A 16,362-nucleotide genomic window follows, 5' to 3' on the forward strand; every position below is an offset into this window, starting at 1 on the left:
TATATTTCACAAAATGCCGGGATTGAAGGCGATTGTTTACATTAAAGGGGGGTACGCGTTGTTTAATTTTCATAATAACCTTATTTTGAAACAATCATACAATGCAGTAAACCAGTGGTTCTCAAACTTATTCATTCTTTTTTCAAAACGGTCATTTTGCCATTATTTCGAAGGCTCGCGGTCCTTAAGCCTAAATAGGTATTTCAGAAAAACAAAAGTTGATTGCAGGATTTTAGCTAGTTATGCAAAATTGCGCATAACAATTGCATTTTTGTTAGTTTCATAGAATAAAGGCTATAGTTTAGCAATGGAGACAGTCGATTCTACTTTGATTTAAACTTATTTAGTGGCACAAACTGACGCCAAATAAGATTATGGAATTATTTCAACCTTTTCGCGTTCCCCCCAAAATTGCCTCACGGGCCCCTAAAGGACCGCGGACCCAGTTTGAGAACCGCTGCAGTAATGCATACCTCGGCAAAGTTTGGCGCACTAAACTCAAGAGACATTAAAATCAAAAGGCTTAGTTGGGCGTTGTAGGGCGAGCCGGACTATTCGAATCGGGCTTGGGTTTAAGAAAACAAGTTTAAACTCTTTTAAAACCAGGCAAGTTTAAACTTTGCCAGGTTTGAGTCGTAGGTTTACTTTCTATTCACGATTGATTAGTTGCACATAACCTGCATAAAAACCGACAACAAAATGATAAGCTTCTAAATGACAATCACACACAAACATTCGCCGTGACTGGAACAAGACTCACCAAACTGCGATAATCACTAACCTTAGCACAAATGTCGGAATTAGTATGTATTTGAGTCGTTCGTACATTTATGTCAATCCCAAAGCCACATATTAAACACAAACAGTACAAACAATACAGCTACAATTGTTAATTCGCACGCTACACTTAGTTTAACAGGAAAATGACAACAATGTTTTTTTGGGCTATGAATTGGAATTAAACATTATATATTTGGCAGATTAACATCAAGTTTACACAACTTTCAATATCGAATCCGCCGATAAGTAACTTTCGGCGACAAAATGCAAATTATTCTAAATGCGCAAAACAAATGAGATTAAATCATGAAAATTATGTTAAATACATTAAAAAATTATTGCGCAGTGCTACAAGCGGGTTTCTGAACTAGCTTCATACAATCAATCGTAACAAAGTTGTTCAAAAATTGTGCTAAACAGCAAATTACATGCGATGTTTTGGAAGCGATTCTGATTTCTTGTAACTAAAGTTTAAATACAATTAATGTATTAAAACTGCACGAAACTCATCAGTAAACATTTTAAGCAGTGGCGGGATTCGAACTTTTTTGTCAGCCGGTTCTATCACAAATATCGTATTTTCCGCCGGTTCTGTTACAAAAACTTTATTGACAGTAACCAGTAATTCTAACCGGTTCGCTGATCTCATAAAATTTCGTGAGACTTTTCTATAGAACCGGTGAAGACCGGCTGAATCCCACCACTGATTCTATCTGTTGGAGTTAATGTAAAGAGTAGGAAATGTTGAACCCCGGATAATTATAGGAACTATCCGAAGTAAACACCATCCATAAACCGCATGAGTTACAGCCAGGGGGATAAACAGAGGAAGCGTAACCGGAATAATAATTTCCCGACCAGGACTGCTGGAAATTATCATGAGAATACAATTTCAAGATATCCACGTTCTGCTGGGTGCTGAAAACGTTGAAGGTCAAATGAATGTGATCGTAATTTTCGGGGAAGTACCAGCATTCGCTCCAGCGATTAAGATAATTACTTGGGTAATTGTGGGAAGAAATGCTTCCAGTAGGGCCTTGTTGGTGGTGAGATAAATCGCAATGTGTTATATTGGATGAGGGAACGGTGGGGTCATCCGGTATTTCTGTGGTCTCCTCGACAGGGTAGAAAGTTTCGTATCTTAGCTGAAAACCTGTGCTTGTGTAGTAGTGGTCCGACCAAAAACTGATAAGCGTGTAGTACCCGCTCGAATAAAGAGGTGCTGCATTGTAGTAACTTCCCCGGTAAACTCCTAAGATATCAGAGTATCCCGAAGACCCGTCGTAAACAGTGACATTATCGCCAGAGGCAAGTTGCATGTCGAACACAGTGAGTTTAATGTTGTAGCCGTTGTGGCTGTGAACCGTCCACGAACACTGCTGGTCGTTTGGATAGTTCCACGGGTAATTAGGGGAAGTTATATATCCGTAGCCCTGGTAAATGTCCAGGTGCTGTCCGTACAAACAAGCCGCGGTGCTGGGCACTCCGGTCGTCTCGGGCCAGTCGGTCGTCATGGCAACGGGAGTCGCGCGCACACGGAATTTGAATCCGCGATTCGTGTAGCTCGAGTCGGACGAAAACTCCACGTACATGCGGGATGTAGAGGTCCGGATCGGCGAAGTGTAACTCCAACCTGTGAAGGTCACCAGCAGGTGGCGTTGTGCGTCGTACACCTGCACTTTGTCGTATGAGTTGAGCGCGAGATCGTCCACATTAAGCTCGATGTCGTAACCCGCGTAATAATTATTCACAGACCACGTGCAATTCATGTCGTCGTCATAGTAACCGGGGTAGTTAGGTGACGTAATGTATTCGTCACTCCACGGATCGACGTAAACGTAGTCACCACCTACGCAAGCTGTGACGTCAGTGTCGTTACCAGGGACACCGGTGACGTCGGTGGTCGGCGGTTTAGGGGTGCTGGACGGAATCACACCGACTGATGCGACGGCTCGGAATCCCCGGCGAGGTTCGGAGCAATCCGACATGAAGTGTAGTGAAATACTGCTGCCTGTGGATTGGTAGGTTGAAGTTTCAGTGCTGATGCCTGACAAGCTCTCCAACATTGCTCCATTCAAACCGTCTCGAATCGTCAGACGGTCGCAGCAGTCCTCAATATCGTGATCAATGATATCGAGTCTCACGATATTATCGTCGGGCACTCGTACCAGCCACCCGATATCGGCGGAGTTGGGGTAATTGTTGGGGTAATTAGGTGACATTATCTCACCCATCATATACTGCGCACTGGCTCCGTACATATCAACCACAACCTGTGCTTTGTTGAGTATTTTCACCCCAGCATTCATCATATCGACGATCCTCTCCTGATATTCAACGTCAAACTTAACCTCTTTCCCGCCCTTGATGTGAATCGTGTTTTCCGCTGTTTGCATGTCAGCTTTGAAAATGTCTGAAAAAATTAAAACCTGGGATGTGAGCTGCAAGTATTCAACCATGACTATTATAATTATTCAACCGTGACCGTGGTAACCATTCAACCATGATCGCTGCAATTATTCAACCGTGACCGTGGTAACCATCCAACCGTGACCGCTATAGTTATTCAACAGTGACCGACCATTATAAATAACTTCTAAATAATAGCTTGGACAAAATCTTTGCTACAGACAATTAAGTGAACAAAACTAAAATGAAAATCCACATGCACTCGCGAACGAAGTGGTACGAATATAATCTTTATTCGCAACCGACCCATTGAATTCAACATTTCAGGCCTGGATTCGAACCCCAAACCTCCCGCTCACCTGGCAGACGTTTCGGCGCGTGTACTGCTGTCACGTGACCACCCTCTGCTGCACGATCATGCATCTTTTGCGCCACCTCGCGGGGAACCTTTTTACCGCGATACGCCACATTCTCGGTGTTCATGGTGAATGACGTCATCACTGCATAATCGGGGAGGAATGTGTGGAAGCCTACGTCATCAGGGGATTCACCGAAGTTTTTGATGTTGATTTTAAGGGAAGTTCCCGAAGTTGGTGGAGGAATTGGTTGACTGGAGTTGGACTGGAAACAAAAACGTTCATATTTTGCCACAAAAATAGTAAATATTTTGTTTTTACACCGAAAAATGTCACAAGAGCTTTTGAAATTCTTGTTAGTTGTTACGCAACAAACAAGCGTTTATGCGCAACGCAAAGACTACTTAAAAGCCACCACAGATTTTTTTTGCCAAAACCTGATAATCGTGTGATTCCACCCAAACTGAAGTTGATGAGTTTTATTTTCCAATTTAAAAGAAACTAAATTTATTTGTTTTTTTAGTTTTAAGCTTTATCATCACACATATTTTAAAACTTAAAACCCTTTATAAACATGTATTTGGCTTATATCATAAAATCTACGCTAACGATACTTTTCGCCTTTTCTCAAAAAATATAATGTTCTAAACCCAGACATTATCAACTAGCAGCAATTACTATTAAAAGCCAAAACTGCAAAAAATGCCCTTCCCACCTTTTCGTTTATCGATTCTGAATGCATGTTGACCACAAACGCCTCATCGTTTTCCATGGCAACGGTAACCCTAGCAACGAGCGACAGGACCAGAGAGCACCACAATAAATTCATTTTGTATTTTTCAAATACAAACTTCTAGTGCTGCGAATGAAAGTCGCATTTGTTTTTTATGAGTAGCCTTTTTATCCAAAGCATCATCAAATCAAATTAACCATAAGAACGTTTTCGAATTACTTCCCCATTTTAACCCAACGTGCGTAATTTACGAAATCTGTCCAATTTAAAACAATTTTAAATTCGCCGAAACATGTCGATTCAGGAGCCATTTTTCATCCACATAAATAAATAAAAAAAACTACAACATTATTGTAAACCTTGCACAAAAAGTCAAAAAAAATTAGGCCGCTTATTAAAATTTGTAAATTTTCCGACGATTTTAAATCCTCCCAATCCTATTATTGCAGCTTCTGTTAAGACGTTATACAGCACGCCTCGGTTAACCCGGATTCGGTTAATTCGGATTCGGTTAATCCGGATTCGGTTAATCCGGATCTTTACTTAATTCGGACAAAACTTGAGGTACAAATTCTGCAGATTGGTAAAGCTTTAACTAATCGACATTGGTTAATCCGGATCTTCGCCTAATTCGGAGATATTTTTTAATTTTCTACCGTTAAATCAAAAGATTCATTTCTAAAAAATTACTTCTAACCAGCATAAAAGTTGTCAAATCTTGTTTTTATTTTCACAAATAAATTCGTCCCCACAGAAGCAAACGGGTCCGGATTAACCGAGGCTTACTGTATTTACAAAAGAAAACAGAAACCAAGTCGAACTTAACATCAATTTTATCCCCCAGACCCCACGCGCAGTGAACGAACCCTCACTAACTGCGCCAGCACTAACATGCTCCTCACGACATAAGACGTTTTGTTGACTCCGACATTAAACCTTTCAATCAATCTTGACTTATTAATATCCGCCCTCTCTTGGGTGGAATATATGATAAGACTCCGTCTCCAACAAACCATATGTTTGCGAGCGAACGTTAAAGGTTGTATGAAAGAATATTTTATAACAGAAGGCAAACGTCACTTACACTAGTGCTTTTAAACCATGTTCTGTTACGCAAATTGTTTTGTTACTTTAAATACTTCTCAGAGCGGTGCTTCCCAACTGGTCCACGATGACTTTTTGGTTGGTCCACATCGCAGGACGTTAATTATATTTACTGATAAACTGAAACTAGTTGCAAATAATTTATTGAATATTCAAGATGAAAAAGCTTGTCCAATTTGTTGATCATTTGCTGTTATCTGTTATCTCTCCTTAAAATAAAATTATGTATTGAAGAAAAAATATTTCAACCCAATATGCCTGTTGTGGATGATTTTCTTCTCTTATATTTAACAATGCTGGACTGTTTCACGATATTCATTTAATTGAACTGGTGGTCCATGGCCTGAAACGAGAGAGCTTCATGGTAATGTAGATCAACCATAAGCTTGCATTTAAAAAAAATGTAAAACCTGTATTCTTTAAAAAATCAGCTGAAGATGTATATTTGGCTGTTTTCAAAGCCATGATTGTCACAGATGTATTTGATAAATCAGAAATTCCTTAAAAAGGAGGACATTTGGGCAGTTCTTGTCCTCGGAGGACAACTTGGTTTTTGTTAAAAGGAGGACATGTCCTCCAAAAGAGGATATGGTAATATTTATCATATGTAAGATTTCACCATAAATCGTGATTTAACTTTTTCTTTTTATTCGGTTGGTTTTCCTTTAATTAAATGTCGACTGAAACTCGAAATAATTTCCCTTTTACAAAACCCATGTCACAATGTTTGCGAAAGATAAGAAAAAGACGCTAAATGCCATTCTCTTGTCCAGCATCCAACCCGCTTGAAGCGTTGCAGATGCTGTTGTTTGCTTGAGTTAAACACAAGATATCAAAATCAAACTTTGGGTTTTTCCAACTTTCACCTCGTGATCGTCAGACAACAATGGAAACATTGTTCCTAATTGTTTGCGTTGTCGAAAACAAAGCAGCCTTTATGAATCCACAATTTAACAAATGAGGTAATGCTTGAAATTAAAACTATAGATTAATTTGGGGGCATTTAAAAAAAGGGTCCGACTCCAATATTAAAAGAATGTCCCACAAGGTGCAATTATAGTCAAGGCCGTTTTATTTCATCTTTAGCCCGAACCCGACTCGAAACAGCTAACACGGCGTAAAGATTTTCCTCAGCTTCATTGGTTTATAGCAGGGGTCGGTAACCGCTGTCACACGAGTTGATGTTTAAACGTTTAATATGTTTAAACCTAGTACATTGCTTTTTCAGTTCGGTATGATTTAAGGCAGGGGTGCCCAACCCGTCGATCTCGGACTGATTTTAAGTCGATCGCGACGGTTGCAGAAATTATTTAAAATAGTTGCTTTGTAACGCGTTGCTGTATATAGATGACTTTATTGTGTGAGTTAATCATAAGGATATGTTAATAAGTTCATAAGTAGGCGCTTTGTTACGTTACAATAGTAATAATTGCAGTAGTAATTGTTATTTTGTTCTGGTACTCGTTATGTCTTTGCTAATTTGTATTGGAATGGTAGATCCCGAGAGTTGGACTACCTCAAAAGTCGATCTTGAGTCAAAAAAGATTGGGCACCCCTGATTTAATGCATAACGGACACAAAAAATTTCACACACATAATTTCGGCACGCGAAGTCATTAATGTGGAGCCAATACACGATAAGCAGCGGACAATACACACTGTTTTAACCTATAAGGTCTCATCAGTGCAGTTGGTGACAAGGCATGGGAGACATTTAAGGTCAACTAACGCGTTGATATGGGATGCGTCAAGAGTCACAAGAAGGGGCAATATAGGCCTAATTGTCTTTTTTTATAGCAATTCTCCGCAAAGTTTTTGTAACAAAACTAGAAATTATTAATCGTAGTTGCTCAATATAAAAACCTTTTTATTTTGACGGAGATTTCAAGGTTAAATTTGTTGGAAAAGGGTAATTGCGTTTGAAATTACAGTTAAAAATGTGAATACTATGCCATGAAAACTAACACATATCGCCACAGAGTTTAGGTTGTGGGAGTCGCCTGTTTCAACAAATTCATTTTCCATTTGTCATTGTATTTCTCAGTGACTAAACACCGCGTAGTGGCGCAATTGAGCTAATATTTTCTCCAAGCGGAATGAAAGTTGGAAAGCCCCAGTATTGTGTGATGCTCCGAAATTTTATGAGATATAATTACTATGCGACGAAATTACAATGTAGCATTTCGTTGCATATTTGAAACAATAAACTAATCCAAAAATGACGCCAACAGGTATTTTTGATTTTTAAAATGGGGAAGTTATAGTTTCTAAATTGTTTACCAAAATACTGTTTTAATTAAAAAATATCGTAAACAACGAAAGTAATTTTGCGCATTTTAAAAAAATTAACATTTTCTGCATACTGCCGCCATTTTATCCTGTTCTATTTTGGTACAATAATCAATTCCTTTCTTTCTTGTCATTTAAGCACAAGTCCAAACTTCTGACACATTTTTTAGCTGTGTTAAATAATAGAACACTTCATTGCTAATAATGATTACATGCAGACTTTAATAATTTTACTAATTTTTTTTTAATTTAATTTTACAACAATACAAAATGCAATGGGCAGCATTATAACATAGTTAAGTAAAATTTAGAAAACAAAACTGCGAACTTCTGCAGCAAACAAGGCGTGAAAACATCTGCCGAAATTCGCACCCCAGAATTTTTTTCTTCACACGCATGACACGCGCGAACGATTCAATAAGAGTGGGTGAGTGACGTGACAAACTGTTTTCGCCATTCCATCAGAGACCGAGGCAGAGATAGAGAGAAGTCTGTAAACATCTGACAACATCCGAAAAACAGCGCCATGTCGGAGTCGACCAACCAGCCCGACCAAACCACTGAGGATCAACCAGTGAAAGCTGAAAAGAAAGTGCTTGGTAAATTAGTTTAAAATAGTGAAAACGGTTTGCAAACTTTCGGATCCGGTTCTGCCATTAATAACATCCGGGTTGGAAAACTAGATATTTTTCACTCCTGTAGTCTTTAAATTTGCATAAATATGTTGCATTTTTTGTTACGTTTTATAGATTTAATCCAAACCAATTATTTGTTGTTCCTATTTGGCATGTGGAAATTTAAATTTGCATAACGTTGTTTATTAAACAGAGATAAAATTGTGGGCATAAAGGTCCTGGTTTAAATTTGTTGTGTCTAGCATTTATTGTTACGCTAAACTTAGAAACCTAATAAGCCTCAAATATTTGCATTTTATTTGTTTTTCAGCTATGCACTGTACTGGTGTAGTGAAGTGGTTCAACGTTCGCAATGGTTATGGTTTTGTAAATCGCGACGACAATAAGGAGGATGTATTTATCCACCAGACTGCAATTATCAAAAACAACCCCAAGAAATATCTGCGTAGTGTTGGGGATGGAGAGGCTGTCGAATTTGATGTGGTTGAAGGAGAAAAAGTAAGTTGTATGGTTTTGCAGCTATTATTAAAGTATCAATTAATTTTTATAGAGTTATTCTGGCAATTGCATTTTTATTCCGACATTTGTTCTTAATTATTTTTCCTTAGTTTATTGTGTACTGTACTACGCGCATTTGGTGTTATTACCTTGATGAAGGCGACCTGTATAGGACGTTGAAACGTCGGAATAAAAATACATTTGCCAGAAGAGCTCTATAAACTTGATATTATGCCTGGCAGCAATAGTTTATATATTACAAGTAATTTGTATTGAGTTTTGTTTATGTGCAACAAACAAACTACAATTGAATCTAGTCAAAAAGCTTTTTCGTGCAATTAACTATTTTGTCAAAAAATAAGTTGCAATGGTTGTAATTTACGATCCATATGGAGTTTAATTAACATGCAATAAAAGGATCAATCCAAAACGCATTGTGACAATGTAGCAAAAACTCCAAAACAAGGTGGTAAATAGGTGAAAACAATAGTAAAAGTGCAGCAGCTGTACCTGGTAAAGAGAAAAGGCCCCAAAGGGTTGGAATCTTGCTGGAGGAACAAGCATTGCTAAATCGGGTTGGGCAACATAGATGTATTTAAATCACGTCAGGATTATGCTAAGAACAACATTGCCCTTTACAATCAACTTAAACTGTTTAAATTGTTTGTGTATGCAACTATAAAGGTATTAGGTTTTTTACACAAGTTTTACTGCTGTAAACCAAAACTAAATAGTGAATACTCAAAACCTGTTAAAAGAGTGTTAAATAGTTAATACCAGTGGTGGGATTCGGCCGGTTCGCATAGGTTCTATAGACCAGTGATTTTCAACCAGTGTTCCGCGGAACACTAGTGTTCTGTGAAAGATCGTCAGGTGTTCCGTAGAGAAATTCGCTGGTTTGAGTGTAAAAGTTTATTGTTTTGGACTTGTATGGTTTGACTAGTGTTTCATGTCGACACCTGTCGAAAATCACTGGTCTAACTCGATGGACGGAAATGGCTTTCCATTTACGAAAGTATTTCCGCCACCACCAGTTTGTTCTATCGTGATAGACTCCATTTAATGTTGTTCAATAATAAGACTCGTTGTCTAATAATTAAACAGCTGAATCGCAGGTAAATTGCTGACGGTTAGTGCAATTTAACTTTGGGTGAGCTTTAAGAAATATACAACATTCGGACCCTGTCTAAGCCGAAACGAGATTCAACAAGTTTTCTGACGTTTAGCAAATTTGTTTGCGCGGAGAGCTAGGCGAATATTGTATTTGATACAATAGTCGTTTTAAAGTTATGTTTTCACAAAACCTCCCCCCAACTTTAATAGCGCTATATATAAGCGTTTTCATCAGTTTCAGTGACTACTAATAACTTTATGTGCGATTTTGCATTTCCAGCGATTTAGCGCTTTAGTGTCAGAGCCTATGTTTCAATACATCAAAATTAGTTTGGTGTTCCGCAAAATTATTTTAATGCATACAGTGTTCCGTGGCTCAAAAAAGGTTGAAAAACACTGCAATAGACCAACGAACGGCATTACTGGTTACTGTCAGTGGACTTCTTGTAACAGAACCGGCTGAAAAATATGACTTTTGTGATAGAACCGACTAACAAAAAATCTTAAATCCCACCACTGGTTAATACTGTTAAATTTAAACTTCACCTACTTGACACTTATTTTTTTTTCTGTGTTAAGGGTCTCCCAGAGGCAGCGAACGTGACCGGGCCGGGAGGTGAACCAGTGAAAGGCAGCAAGTTTGCGGCTGATCGACGTCGATACAAGAGATGGCAACCACGGGGAAGAAAGCCAGTAAGTTTACATTTTATATTTGCTTGTGAAAAGACTGGTTTGTGCAAATCTGATGTAATGAGCTGCATGTATTTATTCATCAAAGCATGCTAAGCAGTAACATATACATACATTGTTTACCCATCCAATTAGTTCAGGAAAATGATACTGGGAATAGCTTTTAGAATTTATGCTTTTATTTTGTTGTGTTAAACAACAACATTGCAACAGAGATTTGGTGTTTTGTGGAGATTATAAATGTAAGTGACGAAAAGGTAAAATAAGACACATGTTAATATAAAAGTCTTTGTATTGATCAACACAATATATACTAATTCTCTCCAAAAAAATACAAAGTTGTTGAGGTTTTGAAATTAATTTAAATGCAATGTCTGCTCTTTGGTGACTTACCAGGTGTACAATTCATCAACAAAAATATTCTCAACATAGTAACAAAATGTAGACACCTTATAGTAGATACTCAGACAATTCTTTCATTTTAAGTAAGAATTGATCTGTTGTTGTAGTTTATTAGAAAACATGTTTAGTGCTGCAAACTGGTGCATGTGTTTGTGCACGGTACTAAGCTGTAGTATATTGGTGGTGCAGCGTAGTAGAGAGGAGGGTACTGATGGTGAATTGCATGAAGACGAAGGCCAGCATGATGACGCTCCCCCACCTCGTCAAAACCAGCGACCTCGGCGTTATTACTATAGACGCCCGCCACCACCATGGTACAGGCGTGGCCCTCGTCGCCAGGTATTACTTAAAGCTACGGATATTTGACAATATCTATGGGTCAACTGTATAATGCCTCTTTCTAGTTTTAAAGTCAAGTTCATTTTTGTCTGTTGAAAAGACATAATACCTAATCCTTTAGCAAATAATGTGTTAAGTCTGCTTGAAGCAGGGATTCTCAAACTTTCTTGCTCTGCGACCTCATTTTGGCAAAGAAATTTCTATGTGACCCCTTGATGGGTATAGCTTATACACGTGAATGATGTTTAAACAATAAATTTACGCAAATATATATATCATTTATTGTGACAATGACATAATTATGCATGATGTTTTGCAAACCCAAAATTATATTTCACAACCGACAGTTTGAGAATCCCTGGCTTAAAGCATAGAACCTAGTTTTAGTGCAACATGTTACATGCTTGTGTCCATTACTTTTAAGCTTGAGGTTAATATGGAACAATATAACCTCATTTCGTAGTTGATTCAACCATTTAAGTAGTTGTTCTAGGTTAGAAAACGAACTGCATGTGCCTGGAAAACAAATTGGACTAAACAAAAGGTGTCGACTATTATTATCATGTTTTGCGCTGCACGAAACGTGTGACGCATGGTGTGCAATTTTAACCATCATCGGCCGGGCTTGCAAATGTTTTTGCCCGGCATAAATTATACATAAGTTTTGCAGCTGCTATTTAAATATTAATGAATACTGTACACCAGGCAATGGTGTGATGGCCAAATTTTTACAAGACCAGGCAGTTTTTATGCTGTGGTGTAACTTTAAAATTTGAATTTTGGAGTTTATAAAATTGATCTTTACCAATTTTGTGTATTATCCAACATGCAGCAGTACCTATTTCTGCAAACTGCGTTGTTGTGGGATTTAAACAAATTTCCTGTGGCCTATCCAAGTGAAACTAATCACATGGTATGCAGCAAAGTATGTATGAAACACAAGTAGTCCAACCCATTGTTGCATGATAGAGCCTCATGGATGCCATTTTGTGTCCAAAATTAATACAGCAGGTATACGAAAAAATGCATAAGTTGTCTGACTTTTACAAGTTGGTGGGCTTTACTGTGAATTTGATAGGCCAAATCCAACAAAACGTTTGGGACGAAAAATGAACAATAGGTTGGACAAACTTGTTTTTTACGTATACTTTTGTATGCAGTACAATGCTTTAAAGAACCACAGTTTTGTCACGTAAACAAATTTCAAACATGACATTATTTGTGGTTGTTATAGAAACAGTCTGAGGGTGAGGAACAGGAAGGGGGGGAAGAGCGCCCTCCCAACGACGAGGGAGAATCTAAGCCTCGTCAGCGACGTCGACCAAGAGCTCCCCGTAACCAGCAGGTATTGTTTTATCACAGTCATAATAACCTATGGGTTTCATGTACGCATTAGATCAGGGGTCTGCAGCCGTTTAGGCTGCGCGTGCCAAATTACTTGTTGTTTCCATGTGTTAATGACCTTGCATGCCGACATTTTTCGAAGTAATGGTGTTCGTGCCAGCCGATATCAATAATAAAGAGAAAGCAGAGTATTCTGTGCATGTAAGGCTGAGTTTTGAGACAATGGCATGATAAAAACTATAAACAAGCAGTGTAACAGGTTAAATTGAATATAAACACGCAAATCAGTTGGCGGGGTTGCGACCCCAGCATTAGATGAAATAAAGGGTATTTTTGTTGCTTTACTCTGTGCAACAATTTTGTGATATCAACAGTGTTGTCGCTACATAAGCTGATGTTTGTTAGAATCGTCATATCCTGTCAGAAAATTAAAAACAAAATGTGTAATTTATAGTTTTTTTCAAATAACTTAAAGATAAATAAAAAGACTTTTTTTTCTGCACAACTGCACAGGCAGTAAGCTGAATTCCATTCCAATTAATTTCTTTATGACATGCCCAAGCTATATGCTTCATATGTAATTTATTGTACAGCCTGAATTACAAAATAGGTGCATTGACATATTCATCTTGCACAGATTCTAAAGCTTATTCCATTACAATGAATTCCTCAATTACATGCCCAGTCAATAAGTATCCTTTTGTTTTGTGTTTTAGGAGAATGGTGAAGTTGTAGAGAATGGGGTGGATCAGAATAATGAAGATAAACGTCCGGCTCCGAGACGTCAGCGAAGGTTTCCTCGTCGCAAGGGGTAAGACCAGTGATTATTTTAAAAATACATCTATATGTACTGCATATGTTTTAGGCCCATTTAGGGCAATTCACTTGCACATTTATTAGTCAAGCCCAATGAAAAATGTGACCAAAAATACTTTTTTTAACTTTCGAAATGTCTGCTTTATATTGGTATGCCAAGTTTAACAAAATAAGTAAAGTAACATGTTTAACGTTGGGACGTGTTTAATTCAAGAAAAAATTAAACGAAGTGAAACAGACTGGAACATGTTGTGCATAAATTGTCTCATGTCTGAGGTTGAAATAAAAACTCTAGTTTGCAAGTCCAGTTCGATGCTGTGATGAATATGTTTCTTCCTTTATTCTTTTGTAGTGTAAAATCCCATTTAACTAATCAGTTTTCGTTTTAATCCAGACCACCTCGAGACAGCCAGCCTGTTGAGAATGGGGAAGCCCCTGCTGCTGCCCCAGAAGAAAATGGTGGTGAGGGTGAAAAACGGCCCCAGCGACGCCGCAACCCCAGATATCGTGGTCCGAGGAAGCCCAGACCAGCAGCAGGAGAACAAAAGCAAGAGGCCGATGTAAGAAAAGTGTTTCCCATTAAAAAAAATTATTCTTAACCAGTGGTGGGATTCAGCCGGTTCGCACCTGTTCTATAGAACAGTCTCCTGAAATTTTATTAGATCAGCGAACCGGTTAGCATTACTAGTTACTGTCAATAAACTTTTTGTAACAGAACCGGCTGAAACATTTGACTTTTGTGATAGAACCTGATTACAAAACATCTGAATCCCACCACTGGTCAAAACTTATGTTTTATGTTTGACATTTTGCTACAAAAATTTTGACTTTAGTTTAGTTTTTTAGATGGTAATTGTTAATCAAGTTTAAAGAGCTCTTCTGGCAAATGTGATTTTATTCCGACGTTTCGACGTCCTATACAGGTCGTCTTCATCAGGGTAAATAACACTGAATGCGACTAGTACAGTGCACGATAAACAAAGGAAAAAAGAATAGAACGCAAGCACGTAACAACGCAACGAAAACACCGCGCGATAACAAATGATTGACCCTCTAATCTTTAAGCAGGTGCCTGTAGCACGGTGGCAGCATCACGTCTGTTTTGATGTTCTGTTAATCTTTTAGCAGTTTTATTGCTTAGTTGCCAAGTTTTGATGTCAAAATGCCAGTTGTTGGTTGGACACTGAAACTGCTGGTTAATTGGCTCGGTGTATCTCTATTGTGGTAATTTCCATGTTAATTGGAATAATGCTGATATTTACCAATCTTTTTTACCTACAAAATCAAACGACTGTAAAATTGCTTGGAATTTAAAATGTCCATCTTCCCCAAACTCCCATCAACCTTCCAACCACATTTCCATTAAAGTTGTTCGTGCTGCATAAATAATTGATAAGTTGGATGATGTAAGCAGAGTGAGCCGCTTGTATGTGAAGGAAAAATCATTGAAGTTGTTGCCTGAAAAAAACTTTTACTTCGCACATTTTCAAAACTTTATCCCAGCAAGTCATGTAATTGCCAAACATAGTGATATTTAATAACTTGGTAATTTGATTAAAAACAAAAAAAAATACGATTCACCCTGGCAGAATTTTGTTGTTTTTGTAAAAGCAAAAGCATCAATGTAAAATAAAACAACTTTCTGATTGTTACTTGTTATCACAACACCTAAACTTTTCATATGCAACCCAGAGTTGAATGGGCCTGAAATGGGAACCCGAACTCGAAAGTACAAGCCCGAAACCCGCTCCGTGCCCGAATCGTTTTCGAGAAGCCCGTTCAGGCCTAAAAGTTAGATTGATAGGCCTATACATGAAAACAAAATAGACAATTGGTCTTAAACAAGGCGTTTTAGGACTGTTTGACATTAGGTCATGTCCAGCAACTAGCTACTTAAATTTATTCAAAAAAACACTGACACAGAGTGTAAAGTCAGGCCTGAATCGAGCCCGTTTTGTTTAAGAAACCTAAGCCCGAACTCGGCCCGACTTAAACTGTGATGCAACCAACTCAAACTATTTATTTCATCATATTTTTAGCAGCCGAACACATCTCCTGCTCCGGCCGTCGAGCAAAACTAGATGATGTCATCAACATCGGTGGCGGGTTAGATTTGTGACATCATAGTAGACCACCCCCCTTTTCATTCACCCAACCACGTAATTGATGTGCTCGCTTTTGTGTTCGACCGTATTTAAACATTCTGCACGTAGTTGTCGACGAACAAACACTTTCACCACCACGGGGCGCCCTTGTAGGTGGTGTGTATTATTTTGGGACGTCCGAAATTCTCCGTTGGTTTTTCACCACTATTTCGATTCGGCACCTTGGCGTTTATGGTAAGATCTCTTTCGGCACTGTACCTTAATAGGTTTGTGGTTCTCGGTCTTATAAATTCTCCAAAATTTCGCAATTTGATCCAGGTGCTGCTAATGCGATTTATTAAATCACAAATAAACTTAAATTTCTGATTCTAAACGGCATTCACAATCAATAAAGACGATTTAATCGATAAGTAGCAAATTACAAACAAGAAACTTTCTTGCTAATCCCGGTCGTCAGGGTTTGTTGTGATTTATTTTCGGCTTTTCAGGAATCGTTCTGAAGGCCTTTCAGTCCCCTATTAGTCAGCTGTTATTCGCTGCTTTCAGTTAAAACAAAATCTCGAGTTGGATTTCAGTTCTGTTTTAGTTCACTGTAAACTGTTGTTGGCTTTTGGTTTTCTCTGGCTTCCTCAAAAAATAAATTTAAAAAATATATCTTGTGGATTTTGTTGTGGAGGTTTTGAGCAGATTTTTAGTGTTTTAGGCAAGCGTTTCTAAAGCAGTTTGGAAATGTTGTGAAAATATGGTAA

At 38.2% G+C, this 16,362-nt stretch overlaps 2 protein-coding genes across 3 annotated transcripts; one reads left to right on the plus strand and one right to left on the minus strand.

Moving 5' to 3' along the window:
* Positions 1-800: 800 nt before the first annotated feature.
* On the minus strand, positions 801-4,395 carry LOC145229797 (cubilin-like). Its single transcript, XM_080095123.1, has 3 exons — positions 4,261-4,395; positions 3,549-3,810; positions 801-3,193 (listed from the first exon to the last, which is right to left on the minus strand). The coding sequence occupies exons 1-3, from the start codon at positions 4,372-4,374 to the stop codon at positions 1,503-1,505; spliced, it is 2,067 nt and encodes a 688-aa protein (XP_079951249.1). The 5' UTR covers positions 4,375-4,395; the 3' UTR covers positions 801-1,502.
* Positions 4,396-8,079: 3,684 nt separating this feature from the next.
* Positions 8,080-16,267, plus strand: LOC145228580 (uncharacterized). 2 transcript variants are annotated; one of them, XM_080093695.1, is made up of 8 exons: positions 8,080-8,270; positions 8,617-8,804; positions 10,497-10,610; positions 11,199-11,348; positions 12,583-12,693; positions 13,409-13,503; positions 13,903-14,068; positions 15,548-16,267. In XM_080093695.1, the coding sequence occupies exons 1-8, from the start codon at positions 8,198-8,200 to the stop codon at positions 15,587-15,589; spliced, it is 939 nt and encodes a 312-aa protein (XP_079949821.1). In that variant the 5' UTR covers positions 8,080-8,197; the 3' UTR covers positions 15,590-16,267. The 2 variants fall into 2 exon arrangements, with proteins under 2 accessions (XP_079949821.1, XP_079949822.1); XM_080093696.1 differs by lacking the exon at positions 11,199-11,348 and having other exon boundaries at positions 8,111-8,270.
* Positions 16,268-16,362: the final 95 nt, after the last annotated feature.

The sequence above is a fragment of the Phallusia mammillata genome, chromosome 5 (genome assembly GCF_965637545.1).
Source record: "Phallusia mammillata chromosome 5, kaPhaMamm4.hap1.1, whole genome shotgun sequence".
Taxonomy (NCBI): Eukaryota; Metazoa; Chordata; class Ascidiacea; order Phlebobranchia; family Ascidiidae; genus Phallusia; species Phallusia mammillata.